This window comes from Protomyctophum parallelum (assembly GCF_964188405.1).
Source record: "Protomyctophum parallelum genome assembly, chromosome: 10".
NCBI classification, from domain to species: domain Eukaryota; kingdom Metazoa; phylum Chordata; class Actinopteri; order Myctophiformes; family Myctophidae; genus Protomyctophum; species Protomyctophum parallelum.
In genome coordinates this window covers 47,188,451-47,208,394 of record NC_139704.1, presented here as the reverse complement: position 1 = coordinate 47,208,394, position 19,944 = coordinate 47,188,451, and the positions used below count along the sequence as shown (strand labels likewise).

Below are 19,944 nucleotides of genomic sequence, written 5' to 3'. Positions count from 1 at the left end.
CGCTGCTGTGGCAGTCACGAATCCAGACTTTTGTTTTATTTCTGGTGTAAGTCAAGGATAACCCACCTAGTGGTCAATTTCTATATATATAATTACACTGCAATACCATCTATGCCCTGATGTGATTTCAGTCACATAGTGCAATGTTTTCAGCGGTCGGGGACTACCAGTGGTCCTTGAGAGGGGTTCATGTGATCCCCACCAGCTAAATCATGGAGAGTTGGTAACCAAATAGAGTAATAGACCCTTCAATTAGGCTTCATGTTTTTTCCTAATGTTTGTGGTTAAAGTAGGTTTTGTATTATTTTGTGTTTTGTGTTGGGTTTTGTGAACACGCAATACAGTTTCAGTTTAGTTATCGTTTTTAATTTATTTTTAGTTTTTTATTTAGTTTCAGTTAACTAAAATGTTTTTTTTTTTTATTCTAGTTTTCGTTTTTTAGTTAGTTTTAGTTAACTATTATAACCTTGCTGGTCTGTTATACAGTGGATCCAGCGTCAACCCTGTCACTCATGGTTGTGAATGAGTTTAAAGCATCCTCCTATGGCCTTCTGGGTAATGCTAGATGCATTCCGGGGATCCAACGTCAACTATAACATTCATGGTTTAAGATTATTATACATTATAGTGTAACAAAAACATGATATAGGTGTAATATGATGACAGTTATAATTAGTTATATACTGTTTGTACCATGTGAACAAAATATGTGAATATACTGTATTCTGTAAATGAAATGTTTAATTAAGTGCATGGAAGTAACTATTGCATGCTGGTTAATTTTTTTTTAACCAATCTGATCACAGCATTTCAGCTGATGCAACCTCCCCTCGATTAGGTGTGCGTGTTTGTTCTCACGGGTGGGAATAGATATGTAGAATAGGGACTCGCCGCTGTGGTAGTCACGAATGCCTGATGCATCATTGGTAATGCTACACATCTGTTATACAGTGGATCCAGCGTCAACCCTGTCACTCGTGGTTGTGAATGAGTTTAAAGTAACGCCCCTATGGCCTTCTGGGTAATGCTAGATGCTTATGACACCATGGATTCACAGTTAACCATGACACTCATGGTTTAAGATTATTATACATTATAGTGTAACAAAACATGATATAGATATAATAAGATATTAGCTATAGAGTTACATGTATACTTTAAAAATGATAGGCCAGCAAATATAGAGTGAATCATTAAGAATAATAATAAAAAATAAACAATAATACTTAATACAGGTCTAGTGTACAATCTATTCATTGTTGGTATAGATGTTAGGATGGACGGAACTTTACAGAAGATATATTATGATGCTGGTAACCCTGGTGGGTTAGGAGGGGTAGCCAGACTGATCGCAGCTGCTAAAACAGATCATGGGGTCACTCCTAAAATAGTGGAGGTTAAAAAGTGGTTAGAGAAACAGGATGTATATACACTTCATGCTCCTGCGGCCAAGAATTTTAGGAGAAATAGAGTATTTGTAAGCGGTATAGATAAACAACTGGGTTTTTTTTTTACATACACTGAATAATAAATATGAAATAAACATGAGATAAAAACAACGATGAAAATGAGTCTGATATTTTTTATTTAGTGAGAAACATGTAACACATATTTACACAGGTATGTTACACAATACATCTAACAGATCCAAAACTAAATCATATAGTACAAAATGTAGTATAAATTGAGTTATCAATGATGATTTTATCTGAGTCTATAAGTGTATAGTGGGTACACTGTACATAGGGGGCTTGTGGGTCGTCAGGTGGCTATGGAGGCCGATTCTGGATCCGATTACTCTGATGCAGTATGGACAGGGGAATGTAGTGTTGGGTTTAGGTTCTTTTTGGGTTCTGAGTCTGAGTTTGTCCTGTGCATCATGGCGAAGGTCATCATCATATTTTGTAGCACCCTCATGGACAAGGTTTGGTGCATCTAGATCTAGAGGGGAGGTTGCGTCCTCATCATCAGAGTATGCAGGGGTTGCACTGGTTTGGAATAGTTCGGGGTTGAGGAGGGTTGGGGTTGTGCTGGGAAGTTGTCCAACTCCCCATCTACTATTCTGGATCGTAGTCAAGTCCATCGGTTCGATAGCATCAAAATATTCATCATCCGTATCGATTATCAACCCGTCTGACTCCAAGTCCATCAGGTCCTCCTTATCAATTCTGGGCATATGTATGCTTAACAGCTCGGCAGTCATGACCGCATCATCCATTCTCTCTTTGTATATTTCGTGAGCCGGAGTATAGACCAATCTGTCCTCTAGTGGATCCACATATCCCCATACTCTGTAAGGATCATATGAGTTGAACAGAGGTTTGGTGTGGTTTGGTTCGGTTGACGATAACGTCTGAAGTTCCATTGATTCATTATGGGATCCTCGTGTATCCATAGCATCCATGACTAATATTGAGAGGAAATAATTGACGAATAATTGAGGAATCGTAGCCTTATCCTCGGGGTGTGAAAGATCTGATACAGATGTAGATCTGAGACCTCCCTTTTAAATAGGCTGTCCTGATTCTATACACCACACCCCCTCTCATTGTTACACAAATCACACATGTTTACAAAGCTACCTGTCATTTATGTAACATTGTACTGTTTAACATCAGCATCTGTTTATTAATTAGTTCTGGTAGCATGGTTTTGTCCAGGTTGAGACATCCACTATCACTAGGAATAAAACCACGTTGCAGTTAAGAAATGCAACAGTTGTTAAACGTGTACGAATTGTATACAACAAGAGACGAGTATACCCCGACTTCACCACCCTTCCTTATGGCTACTAACGGAGATGGTTTTAAAGATGCTAATGGTTTTCAAACCAAATTACAACATCCTTTTAGTATGCTGATAGCAGGGCCGTCTAATAGCGGGAAGACTTTCTTTGTGAAAGAGCTAATTGAACATGCTGATCAGATTATCTCTGCTAAAGTAGAGAATATTGTGTACATATATGCTTGTTGGCAAAAGATGTATGATGATTTATTGAAAATCAGGCCTATCAACTTTGTACAAGGAATTCCAGAGTCATTATGTGATGATAACCTCTTACCTACTAATTTACATAATTTATTAATAATTGATGATGTCATGGATGCAGCTAGTCAGAATCAAGAGGTTCAGAATGTTTTCACAAAGTACGTACATCATAGGAATCTCAGTTGTATCTATTTACTACAGAACATCTTTATACAAGGTAAGGCTAGCAGAACTATTAGCTTGAATGCTAATTACTTAGTCTTATTCAAAACATCCAGAGACAAGAATCAGATAATGTTGCTAGCACGGCAGATGTATCCGGGGAATACTAAATATTTTTTACAAGCCTATAACGACGCCACCAGTCGTTCATATGGATATCTACTTGTTGACTTTAAAACAACAACACCGGACTGTTTTCGTCTCAGATCAGAGATATTAGCAGACACATCAGTTGTCTATTTACCTAGAAAAACCCTGTTGTAATCATGTCAGACCTCATTCGTAGAAATTTAGTCCTACTGGAAAGATTGTATAAGGCCAGTCCTAAAACCAGACGCATTATTCTGAAAAATGCCAGTTCAGATTTTCTGAATGCTCTCTGTGAAATCTCCATTAATATTCTGCGTGGCAAAATACCGTTATCAGCTAAACAATATAACGCATTGCAGAAGAAAAAGGGGCATGTGAGGTTAATTGCAGATAAACGGATTAATCTAACCAAAAAGAAACTAATTATTAACCAGAGAGGTAATGGTTTCATTCTGCCATTGCTAGCTGCTGCACTGCCTTTCATAACCAGTCTGTTTTCACGGAGATAGTTTTTTTTTACTTCTGCTATTTTTTATTTACAAATATGGATCACGTACAGAAAATGTTTCTAGTACCACAGCAGCAGTTGGATAGTTTAAAACAGCTATCATCATCATCAGCATCACCTCGTGAATCTATCAGACAAGTCGCTGAGAATGAATTGGATAAATCAATACTAGATGTCTTGAACACCCATGACACCGATTTACATGCAAAAGCGAAGAAATACACTATGGTTTTACATAGATATTTGGCTCTGGTTAAACAGAGAGGGGCCGATACAACTATGCTCACATTGTCATTACCTAAAGGCATACAAAACACTCATGTGGATGATAGTGCAGAAAATGCTAATGTAGTAACCTCAGAAGACCATGTTTTGAAGGATATTTTATACCATATGCCTGACAAAAACAAGAAGAATGTTCAACACATTATGGATACATTATCTAAATATAAAGATGATGTCTCATGGACCCCCCATGGAGAGTTAATTATCGATGGAAATACTATTAGAGGATCACATCTTTACGACTTACTTAAGAATGTAACAAATCCATTCAAGATGTCCGATGATAAGAGACCACGGGGGTGGATGCAGTTTTTGGATAAAATTGCCACATTGAATATACCTCTATCTGCCATTCCCAACAATAACGTCAAGGTATCTATCGCTGCCATAAAACGTGGTGATATATCTCCGGCTAGGAAACGAGGTAGACCAAGTGCCATAGCTTATGAAATATCACCAGTGAGGAGGACACCTAGGAGTCGAAGTATTACGAGGCGTACCCCATCAAAAGTCTGGCTTGATTTATGATATGGTTTATATTATGTATTTTCTTTTGATCTTTTCATTTTTGTTTTAATTGTATTTTGTTTAATTCTATGTATGTACTATGCTACTGTGATTCATATAATGTCAACAAGATGTATATGCTATACACATGCCAGTGAATGTGAATGTGTTTTATGTTATGTAAAATAGTAAAATTAAATAAAAACATTACATTTTGAAATAATTTGTATCCGTGTTTTATTTATTTATTATTAAATCATGAAATCATCTTAACATCAATTACATTTTTTCACATACAATATTTTACATGCTCTACACACTGTACACACGTAAAATCATGATTTCTACACATCTCCGGACGTATTCTACTAACAAACTTACATACCATAACATCATTACAACATAGATCATCCTTATACAAATTCATCACTTTTTCATAAGAAAAACCCCTCTGTATATAACATAGAAAGAATACACAATGTTGACCACATGTTGTAGCCATGTCATCTTGGACTTGTTTTACAGAATAGGTCACACTAACACAATTCTTCTGAAGAAATATATTTATATCTTCAGGGAAATTCCTATATGTAGGAGGGTGTCCAAATGAATCAAAGAAATATCCATTTCGATCATTATTGATATATATGGCTAACCAGTGTGCCCCATCCATCGATGACGGTTGGGTATTGATAATAACCATAACAGGTAAACTACTAATAATAATATCTGGGAGTTGATCACATGCCAATACCCCCAATAAATGTATGTGTCTCTTAACCTTCTTTTTAAGAACACTAGTTAATTCTATAGTATTCATGTCTAGTATCTAGTTTTAATACTCTAATAATAATCCACTAAGACCTGTCTACGGTTTGATATCTCAATGATTGAATCGAAAATAGCATAACAGATCATGTTGACTGTATGAGGTAGCGGGGTTCTAAATCTAGAACCAGACGAGGGTTGTGGTGGACACGTATCATTGATCCGGTCTGGAAACGTCCGTTTGGAGGCCAGATTTAGAACCCCGCTACCTCATACAGTCAACATGATCTGTTATGCTATTTTCGATTCAATCATTGAGATATCAAACCGTAGACAGGTCTTAGTGGATTATTATTAGAGTATTAAAACTAGATACTAGACATGAATACTATAGAATTAACTAGTGTTCTTAAAAAGAAGGTTAAGAGACACATACATTTATTGGGGGTATTGGCATGTGATCAACTCCCAGATATTATTATTAGTAGTTTACCTGTTATGGTTATTATCAATACCCAACCGTCATCGATGGATGGGGCACACTGGTTAGCCATATATATCAATAATGATCGAAATGGATATTTCTTTGATTCATTTGGACACCCTCCTACATATAGGAATTTCCCTGAAGATATAAATATATTTCTTCAGAAGAATTGTGTTAGTGTGACCTATTCTGTAAAACAAGTCCAAGATGACATGGCTACAACATGTGGTCAACATTGTGTATTCTTTCTATGTTATATACAGAGGGGTTTTTCTTATGAAAAAGTGATGAATTTGTATAAGGATGATCTATGTTGTAATGATGTTATGGTATGTAAGTTTGTTAGTAGAATACGTCCGGAGATGTGTAGAAATCATGATTTTACGTGTGTACAGTGTGTAGAGCATGTAAAATATTGTATGTGAAAAAATGTAATTGATGTTAAGATGATTTCATGATTTAATAATAAATAAATAAAACACGGATACAAATTATTTCAAAATGTAATGTTTTTATTTAATTTTACTATTTTACATAACATAAAACACATTCACATTCACTGGCATGTGTATAGCATATACATCTTGTTGACATTATATGAATCACAGTAGCATAGTACATACATAGAATTAAACAAAATACAATTAAAACAAAAATGAAAAGATCAAAAGAAAATACATAATATAAACCATATCATAAATCAAGCCAGACTTTTGATGGGGTACGCCTCGTAATACTTCGACTCCTAGGTGTCCTCCTCACTGGTGATATTTCATAAGCTATGGCACTTGGTCTACCTCGTTTCCTAGCCGGAGATATATCACCACGTTTTATGGCAGCGATAGATACCTTGACGTTATTGTTGGGAATGGCAGATAGAGGTATATTCAATGTGGCAATTTTATCCAAAAACTGCATCCACCCCCGTGGTCTCTTATCATCGGACATCTTGAATGGATTTGTTACATTCTTAAGTAAGTCGTAAAGATGTGATCCTCTAATAGTATTTCCATCGATAATTAACTCTCCATGGGGGGTCCATGAGACATCATCTTTATATTTAGATAATGTATCCATAATGTGTTGAACATTCTTCTTGTTTTTGTCAGGCATATGGTATAAAATATCCTTCAAAACATGGTCTTCTGAGGTTACTACATTAGCATTTTCTGCACTATCATCCACATGAGTGTTTTGTATGCCTTTAGGTAATGACAATGTGAGCATAGTTGTATCGGCCCCTCTCTGTTTAACCAGAGCCAAATATCTATGTAAAACCATAGTGTATTTCTTCGCTTTTGCATGTAAATCGGTGTCATGGGTGTTCAAGACATCTAGTATTGATTTATCCAATTCATTCTCAGCGACTTGTCTGATAGATTCACGAGGTGATGCTGATGATGATGATAGCTGTTTTAAACTATCCAACTGCTGCTGTGGTACTAGAAACATTTTCTGTACGTGATCCATATTTGTAAATAAAAAATAGCAGAAGTAAAAAAAAACTATCTCCGTGAAAACAGACTGGTTATGAAAGGCAGTGCAGCAGCTAGCAATGGCAGAATGAAACCATTACCTCTCTGGTTAATAATTAGTTTCTTTTTGGTTAGATTAATCCGTTTATCTGCAATTAACCTCACATGCCCCTTTTTCTTCTGCAATGCGTTATATTGTTTAGCTGATAACGGTATTTTGCCACGCAGAATATTAATGGAGATTTCACAGAGAGCATTCAGAAAATCTGAACTGGCATTTTTCAGAATAATGCGTCTGGTTTTAGGACTGGCCTTATACAATCTTTCCAGTAGGACTAAATTTCTACGAATGAGGTCTGACATGATTACAACAGGGTTTTTCTAGGTAAATAGACAACTGATGTGTCTGCTAATATCTCTGATCTGAGACGAAAACAGTCCGGTGTTGTTGTTTTAAAGTCAACAAGTAGATATCCATATGAACGACTGGTGGCGTCGTTATAGGCTTGTAAAAAATATTTAGTATTCCCCGGATACATCTGCCGTGCTAGCAACATTATCTGATTCTTGTCTCTGGATGTTTTGAATAAGACTAAGTAATTAGCATTCAAGCTAATAGTTCTGCTAGCCTTACCTTGTATAAAGATGTTCTGTAGTAAATAGATACAACTGAGATTCCTATGATGTACGTACTTTGTGAAAACATTCTGAACCTCTTGATTCTGACTAGCTGCATCCATGACATCATCAATTATTAATAAATTATGTAAATTAGTAGGTAAGAGGTTATCATCACATAATGACTCTGGAATTCCTTGTACAAAGTTGATAGGCCTGATTTTCAATAAATCATCATACATCTTTTGCCAACAAGCATATATGTACACAATATTCTCTACTTTAGCAGAGATAATCTGATCAGCATGTTCAATTAGCTCTTTCACAAAGAAAGTCTTCCCGCTATTAGACGGCCCTGCTATCAGCATACTAAAAGGATGTTGTAATTTGGTTTGAAAACCATTAGCATCTTTAAAACCATCTCCGTTAGTAGCCATAAGGAAGGGTGGTGAAGTCGGGGTATACTCGTCTCTTGTTGTATACAATTCGTACACGTTTAACAACTGTTGCATTTCTTAACTGCAACGTGGTTTTATTCCTAGTGATAGTGGATGTCTCAACCTGGACAAAACCATGCTACCAGAACTAATTAATAAACAGATGCTGATGTTAAACAGTACAATGTTACATAAATGACAGGTAGCTTTGTAAACATGTGTGATTTGTGTAACAATGAGAGGGGGTGTGGTGTATAGAATCAGGACAGCCTATTTAAAAGGGAGGTCTCAGATCTACATCTGTATCAGATCTTTCACACCCCGAGGATAAGGCTACGATTCCTCAATTATTCGTCAATTATTTCCTCTCAATATTAGTCATGGATGCTATGGATACACGAGGATCCCATAATGAATCAATGGAACTTCAGACGTTATCGTCAACCGAACCAAACCACACCAAACCTCTGTTCAACTCATATGATCCTTACAGAGTATGGGGATATGTGGATCCACTAGAGGACAGATTGGTCTATACTCCGGCTCACGAAATATACAAAGAGAGAATGGATGATGCGGTCATGACTGCCGAGCTGTTAAGCATACATATGCCCAGAATTGATAAGGAGGACCTGATGGACTTGGAGTCAGACGGGTTGATAATCGATACGGATGATGAATATTTTGATGCTATCGAACCGATGGACTTGACTACGATCCAGAATAGTAGATGGGGAGTTGGACAACTTCCCAGCACAACCCCAACCCTCCTCAACCCCGAACTATTCCAAACCAGTGCAACCCCTGCATACTCTGATGATGAGGACGCAACCTCCCCTCTAGATCTAGATGCACCAAACCTTGTCCATGAGGGTGCTACAAAATATGATGATGACCTTCGCCATGATGCACAGGACAAACTCAGACTCAGAACCCAAAAAGAACCTAAACCCAACACTACATTCCCCTGTCCATACTGCATCAGAGTAATCGGATCCAGAATCGGCCTCCATAGCCACCTGACGACCCACAAGCCCCCTATGTACAGTGTACCCACTATACACTTATAGACTCAGATAAAATCATCATTGATAACTCAATTTATACTACATTTTGTACTATATGATTTAGTTTTGGATCTGTTAGATGTATTGTGTAACATACCTGTGTAAATATGTGTTACATGTTTCTCACTAAATAAAAAATATCAGACTCATTTTCATCGTTGTTTTTATCTCATGTTTATTTCATATTTATTATTCAGTGTATGTAAAAAAAAAACCCAGTTGTTTATCTATACCGCTTACAAATACTCTATTTCTCCTAAAATTCTTGGCCGCAGGAGCATGAAGTGTATATACATCCTGTTTCTCTAACCACTTTTTAACCTCCACTATTTTAGGAGTGACCCCATGATCTGTTTTAGCAGCTGCGATCAGTCTGGCTACCCCTCCTAACCCACCAGGGTTACCAGCATCATAATATATCTTCTGTAAAGTTCCGTCCATCCTAACATCTATACCAACAATGAATAGATTGTACACTAGACCTGTATTAAGTATTATTGTTTATTTTTTATTATTATTCTTAATGATTCACTCTATATTTGCTGGCCTATCATTTTTAAAGTATACATGTAACTCTATAGCTAATATCTTATTATATCTATATCATGTTTTGTTACACTATAATGTATAATAATCTTAAACCATGAGTGTCATGGTTAACTGTGAATCCATGGTGTCATAAGCATCTAGCATTACCCAGAAGGCCATAGGGGCGTTACTTTAAACTCATTCACAACCACGAGTGACAGGGTTGACGCTGGATCCACTGTATAACAGATGTGTAGCATTACCAATGATGCATCAGGCATTCGTGACTACCACAGCGGCGAGTCCCTATTCTACATATCTATTCCCACCCGTGAGAACAAACACGCACACCTAATCGAGGGGAGGTTGCATCAGCTGAAATGCTGTGATCAGATTGGTTAAAAAAAAATTAACCAGCATGCAATAGTTACTTCCATGCACTTAATTAAACATTTCATTTACAGAATACAGTATATTCACATATTTTGTTCACATGGTACAAACAGTATATAACTAATTATAACTGTCATCATATTACACCTATATCATGTTTTTGTTACACTATAATGTATAATAATCTTAAACCATGAATGTTATAGTTGACGTTGGATCCCCGGAATGCATCTAGCATTACCCAGAAGGCCATAGGAGGATGCTTTAAACTCATTCACAACCATGAGTGACAGGGTTGACGCTGGATCCACTGTATAACAGACCAGCAAGGTTATAATAGTTAACTAAAACTAACTAAAAAACGAAAACTAGAATAAAAAAAAAAAACATTTTAGTTAACTGAAACTAAATAAAAAACTAAAAATAAATTAAAAACGATAACTAAACTGAAACTGTATTGCGTGTTCACAAAACCCAACACAAAACACAAAATAATACAAAACCTACTTTAACCACAAACATTAGGAAAAAACATGAAGCCTAATTGAAGGGTCTATTACTCTATTTGGTTACCAACTCTCCATGATTTAGCTGGTGGGGATCACATGAACCCCTCTCAAGGACCACTGGTAGTCCCCGACCGCTGAAAACATTGCACTATGTGACTGAAATCACATCAGGGCATAGATGGTATTGCAGTGTAATTATATATATAGAAATTGACCACTAGGTGGGTTATCCTTGACTTACACCAGAAATAAAACAAAAGTCTGGATTCGTGACTGCCACAGCAGCGGGTCATCCATTCACAAACCGTGAGTCACAAACACCGCATCATAGTATCACTCACCATTCCTCCTCTCAGTACTGTAATCTGATTCCTTGTCTGCTCCCCCATCGAACTCAGAGCTAATATTATAGGGGCGCTGTGAAGCTTCACACTTAGAAATGCTACGGCAGTTGTTAATGTCAATAAACTTTATAAAATTATAATTAAACTACTACTTTTTATTTTAAGTAATGTCTACACAGGCCTAACTGTTGTGGTCAGATTTGGTTGAATGCTTGGCTGAATGTTAAAGACAAAAAACAATCTATGACCACTTAGTTATAGTTTTTATCAATATTTATATGCATTCCGCTGAAAACATTGCACTATGTGACTGAAATCACATCAGGGCATAGGTGGTACTGCATTATTGAAACGGATTCTCAATAGCCACCTGGCACTTGAAAGGAGTGGAGAGAGCCCCCACCCTTGTTTACACAACACCCCTGTTTTTTAAAATCTAATTAACACATTCTGATGTCCACCTGGCACTTGAAACGGATTCTCAATAGCCACCTGGCACTTGAAAGGAGTGGAGAGAGCCCCCACCCTTGTTTACACAACACCCATGTTTTTTAAAATCTAATTAACACATTCTGATCTCCACCTGGCACTTGAAACGGATTCTCAATAGCCACCTGGCACTTGAAAGGAGTGGAGAGAGCCCCCACCCCTGTTTACACAACACCCTTTGAAAACTGCCAGATGTCAGTTCAAAGGAATGGAGAGCCCTATTGTTTTCTTTTCACACCTGTATGCAGAATCTCTGCACCTGGCCCCGGTTGCCGGCAAGGTTGGGACATGGAGATGCATGGAGGAAGGGAGGGAACACACACACGCACACACACACACACACACTCTGTCATGGAAAAAAAAAAAACTATTATTAGCTTCTTTATTTAATAATAACACTATGGTAATTATATTTATGATATATATATATAATATGATTTATGATTTATGGAATGTATGGAATTCAAGGAATGTAAATAATTGAATGCATAAATTAATTACTCATTTGCATAATTTATGCATTAATTGACTCAGTGGCGCCCCCAGTGGTCAAAAGGTGTAGCAGACAGACACCATACTACTCTGCCTCATGGGGCGATATGCTTTGAGAGGGGCCGGACTTTAATCTGCCCCATGGGGCGATATGCTTTGAGAGGGGCCGGACTTTAATCTGCCCCATGGGGCGATATGCTTTGAGAGGGGCCAGACTCAATCTGCCTCATGGGGCGATATGCACTGAGAGGGGCCAGACATTAATCTGCCTCATGGGGCGATATGCATTGAGAGGGGCCAGACTCAATCTGCCTCATGGGGCGATATGCACTGAGAGGAGCCAGACTCAATCTGCCTCATGGGGCGATATGCAATGAGAGGGGCCAGACTCAATCTGCCTCATGGGGCGATATTCATTGAGAGGGGCCAGACTCAATCTGCCTCATGGGGCGATATGCATTGAGAGGGGCCAGACATTAATCTGCCTCATGGGGCGATATTCATTGAGAGGGGCCAGATATAATCCCCCTGGGGTGATATGCATTGAGAGGGGCCTCTCAATTCATGGTGCGTACCGTCCTGCTCATATGTCGCGCACGAACACGCGGATATTATGTGATGATGCTGTTGTTTAGCGCAACAGATGTTATGTGTGCGCGCACACACACACACACACACGGTCCGACTTTATATGAGGAAGATCAGTAAGTTGTACGGCCACACACGCACGCACGCGCACACACACTAGAGTTCTCAACGACGTGACATAGTAATTCCTACACGGGTTGTGCTTATAACCACGCCCCCGGGCAAGTTACGTTTCTGGTTCAATCAAGAGGCCTGTGTGTGTGTGTGTGTGTGTGTGTGTGTGTGTCCATTATTTAATCTACATGCCGCTGTGATGACTGCTGTCAAGCTGTCATATGCAGGCGTGGAATGGAAAAGCATGCCTGCATGGAATGCAGAGCATGTTCTAAATGTCTGCCAGGTAAAAAAAAAAAAAAAGTTACGGGTAGGCAGGTAGTGTATAAAGATGCGGCTTGCCACAGCATTGACACAGATGGATACTGCTGCCATGTACCTGCTGGTGGTCCTCCTCTGCCTGTGTTCAGCCGAAACTGACCTGCCGTTCCAGTTGAATATCAACCAGCTCGAGATCCACGGACCGTTGGAGGTGAACCTTAACCACCACGATGACCAGCCCATAAACGACCTCACAGGTAACGATGCTGGAGAGGCTGTTACTTCTAGTGCTGCTTTTTGATTATCCATATATTTTCCCATTTTGACCATTTTCAAGTTCAGATTAGCTTTAAAAAAATAGTATAGTATAGTATAGTATAGTGGGTTTAATTCAGTTTATTTAATGTATTATTAACCCTTATGCCTTGCTATTTTAATGATTTTACATAGGCCTACTAATATTCTCATATATCCTCTTCTGCCAGAAGTATAGGCTACAAAGTAATGTATACATAAGCACTCGTTGTGATCTTAAAGCTCACAACGAGCGGCGGCATGATGCTTTGTGAATTTATGAGTTTGACTTCGGAGATTGAATATTATTCGCTGGTGCGCAACACAACTCTGAATGTCAGATAATTGCTCGTTAAAAGATTGATTGATTCCACCTGCTGCCTGCACAGCGCTAAACATTGCCCATAGGCTATACAAACGTATGAAAAAGAGGAATTAGAAACAGTGAAAACAGGCCATTTATAGAGGAATATGAAGAGTAAACCCACCCAAGAAGACGAAGCAATTTGACGAGGTCCATGCGTGGTGCGTGCAGTGTGCACTGCGCAGTCAGACCTGCATGCCTGAGAGGGAGGGTCAGACAGCGCAGCGCGGTGGCTGTGCTGCCTATCTTTATACTATAGCCTATACTAATCTATTCTACACTACTTCATTAGGGTAACAAGACAACTCACCCTTTTTACCCTTTTTGGTTGTCCGGACAACTCACCCCGAACGTGAAGTCAACTCACCAGGGGTGAGATGACTTCACTTTCGGGGTGAGTTGTCTTCGCTTTCGGCCACTTTGGGGGTGAGTTGTCTTCACTTTCGGGGTGAGTTGTCTTCGCTTTCGGCCACTTTGGGGGTGAGTTGTCTTCACTTTCGGGGTGAGTTGTCTGACTGAATATGTACCCTTTGAGCTCTTTTATATACTTTACTGAATATTTCACCAGAATACTTTACTGAATATTTCACAAGAATACAACACAAGAGTCAAATGTACGGTCAAATGTAATGTATTTTATCACTTGTAATTTCTCACATGCTAATATATATATTTTTTTTTAATAATGATGATGTAGCCAACATCATCATCATTATTTTTTGTTTTAAAAATTCGATGAAAATGCTTCAATCTGGTGCACTTTGAGATAAAAATGAAGAGGCTAGATCTATAAAGAACTACACATATCATATTGGATTATTATCATCTTTACTGTGCTATTATTGCCATTTGCCAACATCAGCAGTAGGCTACCAAACAAAACATTGGATAGGGCAGGGGTGGGGAACTTTGATGATGGAGAGGGCCACTATATTTCAAACTCACTCCAGAGGGCCACAATGCATATAGTCAAAGGTAGCTGATCTACAAGCTCAAAACATGTCGCAGTGCAATGCATTTTGAGCTTGTAGATCTGCTTTTTTGCTATTTTTTTAATTGGAATCCGGAAAAGTAATCTTTTTTTAATTTAATTTCAAATACATTAACTTTATGATTATGAACTGAAATGCAAATATTGGACATAAAAGTCATTAAGCTATTAACACATTAGACTGTCACTGAAGTAATTAAAGTGGGTCATGTTCACGTGTTTGGAATGTCAGACGAGGACGTATTCTGTGTTACCCGGGCCTCGTCTGGACAACACATCAGTTTGTTTGTTTTCTCCGTTTGTTTGACCTGATTGTGTGTATTTATTAATTCATTTTCAGAAAAGGACAACAAATCTAATGAGGTGGAAGCCCCGGGAGGAAGTTCTGCAGGTGAGATATAGGTTATAGATATTATATAATGTTATATTATTGCGACCATATGTTGCAGTTTACTATGAAAACCTGTAATTCAGTCCGTCCGTCCGTCACGCCTCGTGACACGCTCCATAAATGGCCAATACAGAATCCATTCCATATGTTGATCTGCCCAGCAGTCTGCCGTCACCCAGGCAGATGCATGGGGCGAGGTGGCTTCTCCCCTCAGGGCGTCTACCTGGTATATTATATTGTATTAGTGAAGAATGAGGTGGGAGCAACAGGAGGATGTTCTGTGTAAGAGACGTTGGAAAATGACTTACTGTTGCTAAAAGAACACAATAGCGGCCAATCAAATCATCGCTATGGGGTGATCAGCCAATCAAATCATCGTGTTTGTGTTCATACAAACAGACAAAGTTGGGCATGGGAGGCTAGCACCCCTCAAAAATCTCCATGAATTCAAGGCTTCATGGGGTGTGTAATTAAGTCATATTTTGGGTGAACTACTCCTTTAATTACTTTAATTAATCTCAGAGAATAGATACCTTTTTTGATGATGTAATTTACTGTACAGTTGATCCGTATAATCCATAATGGAAAGCTTACTCACTCAACAGTGAAAGTGCATGAGTATTTACTGTATGACTGACTTCTTGACTGATTTCAGCTCTTCTAGCTCAGCTGACCACCATAGAAACCAGGCTGACTGCTGCTGAAAGTAAGTATGTTTTATAAATATAATATATACTAACATATTATTAAGTATACATGTATATAAGTAGGAATTGAAAAAATCCCAAAAGGTTCAATTAAATGGAGGACAAAGTACTCACATTTCCACTTTTTAATTGGCACACACTAATAAATAAACGCTCCCCACACGTCTCAAGATTTGCCATTGACAATGAAAGGGGAATTCAGGTCAAATATCTGTGATGTGTTTTTCAGAAATGGCTGCCAAATTGAGTGCTAGCGAGAGCAACGTGAAAGACCTCCAGGTCCATGTTGCAGACCTCCAAACCAGACTCAGTACCAGTGAGGTCCATGTTGCAGACCTCCAGGTCCATGTTGCAGACCTCCAAACCAGACTCAGTACCAGTGAGGGCCAAGTTGCAGACCTCCAAACCAGACTCAGTACCAGTGAGGGCCAAGTTGAAGTTCTCCAAACCAGACTCAGTACCAGTGAGGGCCAAGTTGAAGTTCTCCAAACCAGACTCAGTACCAGTGAGGGCCAAGTTGAAGTTCTCCAAACCAGACTCAGTACCAGTGAAGGCCAAGTTGAAGTTCTCCAGACCAGACTTAATGCTAGTGAGAGTCAGATTGAGGGCTTTGAGACCAGACTTAGTGCTAGTGAGAGTCAGATTGAGGGCTTTGAGACCAGACTTAATGCTAGTGAGAGTCAAGTTGAAGGCTTTGAGACCAGACTTAGTGCTAGTGAGAGTCATAGTGAGGGCTTTGAGACCAGACTTAGTGCTAGTGAGAGTCATAGTGAGGGATTTGAGACCAGAGTTAGTGCTAGTGAGAGTCAAGTTGAAGGCTTTGAGACCAGACTTAATGCTAGTGAGAGTCAAGTTGAAGGCTTTGAGACCAGACTTAGTGCTAGTGAGAGTCATAGTGAGGGCTTTGAGACCAGACTTAGTGCTAGTGAGAGTCATAGTGAGGGATTTGAGACCAGACTTAGTGCTAGTGAGAGTCATTGTGAAGGCTTTGAGACCAGACTTAGTGCTAGTGAGAGTCATAGTGAGGGCTTTGAGACCAGACTTAATGCTAGTGAGAGTCAAGTTGAGGGCTTTGAGACCAGACTTAGTGCTAGTGAGAGTCAAGTTGAGGGATTTGAGACCAGACTCAACACCAGCACGGTCCAGATTGAAGACTTGAGTGAAGGTAATTTGATCAAGATGGTGTTCAGTGAATGCAAGTATAAATGTGTAGTGTTGAAAAGGGACTTACTTTGGGGTTAAATAGTAGTCTTACAACCAATCACATTCCGACCCATATAGAGCCTGGGCTAGTCTTACAACCAATCACATTCTGACCCATTTAGAGCCTGGGCTAGTCTTACAACCAATCACATTCCGACCCATATAGAGCCTGGGATAGTCTTACAACCAATCACATTCTGACCCATATAGAGCCTGGGCTAGTCTTACAACCAATCACATTCTGACCCATATAGAGCCTGGGCTAGTCTTACAACCAATCACATTCTGACCCATATAGAGCCTGGGCTAGTCTTACAACCAATCACATTCTGACCCATATAGAGCCTGGGCTAGTCTTACAACCAATCACATTCTGATGAGCGCTGAGAGCAATCAGAGGGAAATACTAGCAGCCCTACTATACAGCCCTGGGGGACCCCGGTCAGGTTTAAGTGGATATTAATGAGTAATTGTGTGTAAATATTGATGGTACTGTCACACTCACAACATGTTACAATTAACCAAAGTAATGACTTTACCGTCTTCCACTATTAAATGTCAGTGAGGATCTGACCATTAAGGTGAATGAAAGATTTAGGTTTACAGTTTTCTGGATCTCCAAGGGCCCTGTTTTTGTTCTACACTATACAGTATACAGTATATATCTTTGCTGAAAACAGCAGATCTACAAGTGCACAACAGAACATGGCCCAGTTCAACACATTGCGAGAGATCTGCTATTTATGCTCCAGAACAGAGTTACTAGGGTTCAAGTAATGAATAATAAATGATAATAAATCCTGTCTCTGTATTTGACAGACAGTAATATTCCATGGAGAATTGTTAGTGACCGTTTAGTTTTAATAGCCTATACTTTGTCTTGTTGGAGCTGATAAGCTGCTTTACAACAAGATTGGTGTATTGGCTGAATATAATATTATGCTTTTATAATATTTAAACAGTTTGATAATGCTCCTCCTGTGTTGACAGACAAACCGAAGGTGGCCTTCTCTGCTGGTTTGACTAATGATGGACGAGTTGGACCGTATAGTTCTGCCACCACTCTGGTCTGGAAGAAGGTCTTCAGTAACATCGGCAACGCCTACAATAATTCTACAGGTGATTAAACTACAATCCATCCATGTACACACATAAAGTACTACAAGTAAAAAGTAGAAATGTGCCATTTCATGTATAAAAATCTTTTGAAAATAGCTCACAATGCGTCGATGTGACAGATTGTGAGCTTGTAGATCGTCTATTTTCAAATGGCTGAAATGCATTAAAGGCTGAAGTGGTTACTGTATGTTTTGTAGTAATAATCTAAATCTACAAAGTAACTACTAACTAAAGTTGTCAAATACATTTAGTGGAGAAAAGTACAATATTTGGATCTGAGTAAAAGTAAAAGTATTGGAAATTGTTAATACTCAAGTAAACTACAAATACCAAAATGTTTTACATTACTAAGTACAGTACTTAAGTAAATGTACTTAGTTACTTTCCACCACTGTGTGTTTCACATTGAAAGCAACAGTCCAGAGGAGATGAGGAAAGTAACCTCTTAACTCACACAACTTGTAGATCTGACTTTTTTTAAATTAAGGTTTTTATTTTTATAACTGTATTTCTAATTTCTATTAATGTAATGTGTCTCTCATCCTGTGTTCTCAGGGGTATTCTCTGCGCCGGTCAGAGGACTCTATCACTTCACATATGCTGCACTTAACTGGTGGTCATCAGAGTATTTCTGTGTCCTCATGTATAAGAATGAGCAGAGACTCTTAACTAACTGTGGATACAATAATGGAGGTCATGACACGTTATCTAGTGGAAGGATGGTAGAGCTGGAGGAGGGAGACACTGTTGACATGCGTTTACGTCGAGGGCACAGGCTCTATGATGACTCAGACAACCACTCTGTGTTCAATGGTGTTCTGGTCTATTCTATGTAACACTGTCTGCTACTGGTACCATTACTTTATACAGTGTTCTGCTCTATTCTATGTAACACTGTCTGCTACTGGTACCATTACTTTATACAGTGTTCTGGTCTATTCTATGTAACACTGTCTGCTACTGGTACCATTACTTTATACAGTGTTCTGGTCTATATCTGAGCTATAATTCCAGCTGACATCTTTAAGAGTCTCCTGTCTAGATTATAATGACCACAGGATTTGTTAAGATTTCAATTCAGACGATGGGTTTTTAATTTCAGATAAATTAGTGAATGCAAATTCAAATTTGCATTATATTTTGTTCTGCATGATATCAGTTTTAATAATGGATACAGATAGATGGCCGTTTGCAGGCAGCATGTCATTTCTTATGGTATCAACTTTACTTATGAAATAATTGTCAAAATAATCAGCACATTCTTGGGGCTTGGTGATGAAGCGTTGACCTGATCAATAAATGTTTTGCTCATTTTATCTCTACTCATGATTTGAGAGAGAATACTCCAGCGTTTTTTTTACCAACATGTATAATTTCTACAATTCTAGATAGTTTAGGTGTTCACTTTGTCTCTTAACCCATTCTGATCTGAGATCAGATTCATACGAGGTTTCCACTGGACAGCGTTTTTTTACCATCATGTAAAATTTCTACAATTCTAGATAGTTTAGGTGTTCACTTTGTCTCTTAACCCATTCTGACCTGAGATCAGATTCTAAAAATGTCAGTCGTTCTTCGATTTTTCAAAAATAGCAGACCTACAAGCGCGCCACAGATGAGCTTGTAGATCTGCTATTTTTCAATAGCTAAAGCATAACATGATGCTAACACCAGAATGGGTTCCCGTTCAGAATGGGTTAAAGAG

The 19,944-nt window shown here is 38.6% G+C and overlaps 1 protein-coding gene across 1 annotated transcript in view; it reads left to right on the top strand.

Annotated features, from left to right (window-relative positions):
* LOC310865870 (complement C1q-like protein 2) overlaps positions 1-19,401 on the top strand; it is a gene marked incomplete at its 5' end in the record, with an annotated part of 67,600 nt that extends 48,199 nt beyond the window's left edge. The window contains one exon of the mRNA XM_083775078.1: positions 18,795-19,401. Coding sequence (XP_083631204.1) covers positions 18,795-19,075 — 281 coding nt within the window. The 3' untranslated portion in view covers positions 19,076-19,401. The remainder of the gene's footprint in view (positions 1-18,794) is intronic.
* Between the last annotated feature and the right edge of the window lie 543 nt (positions 19,402-19,944).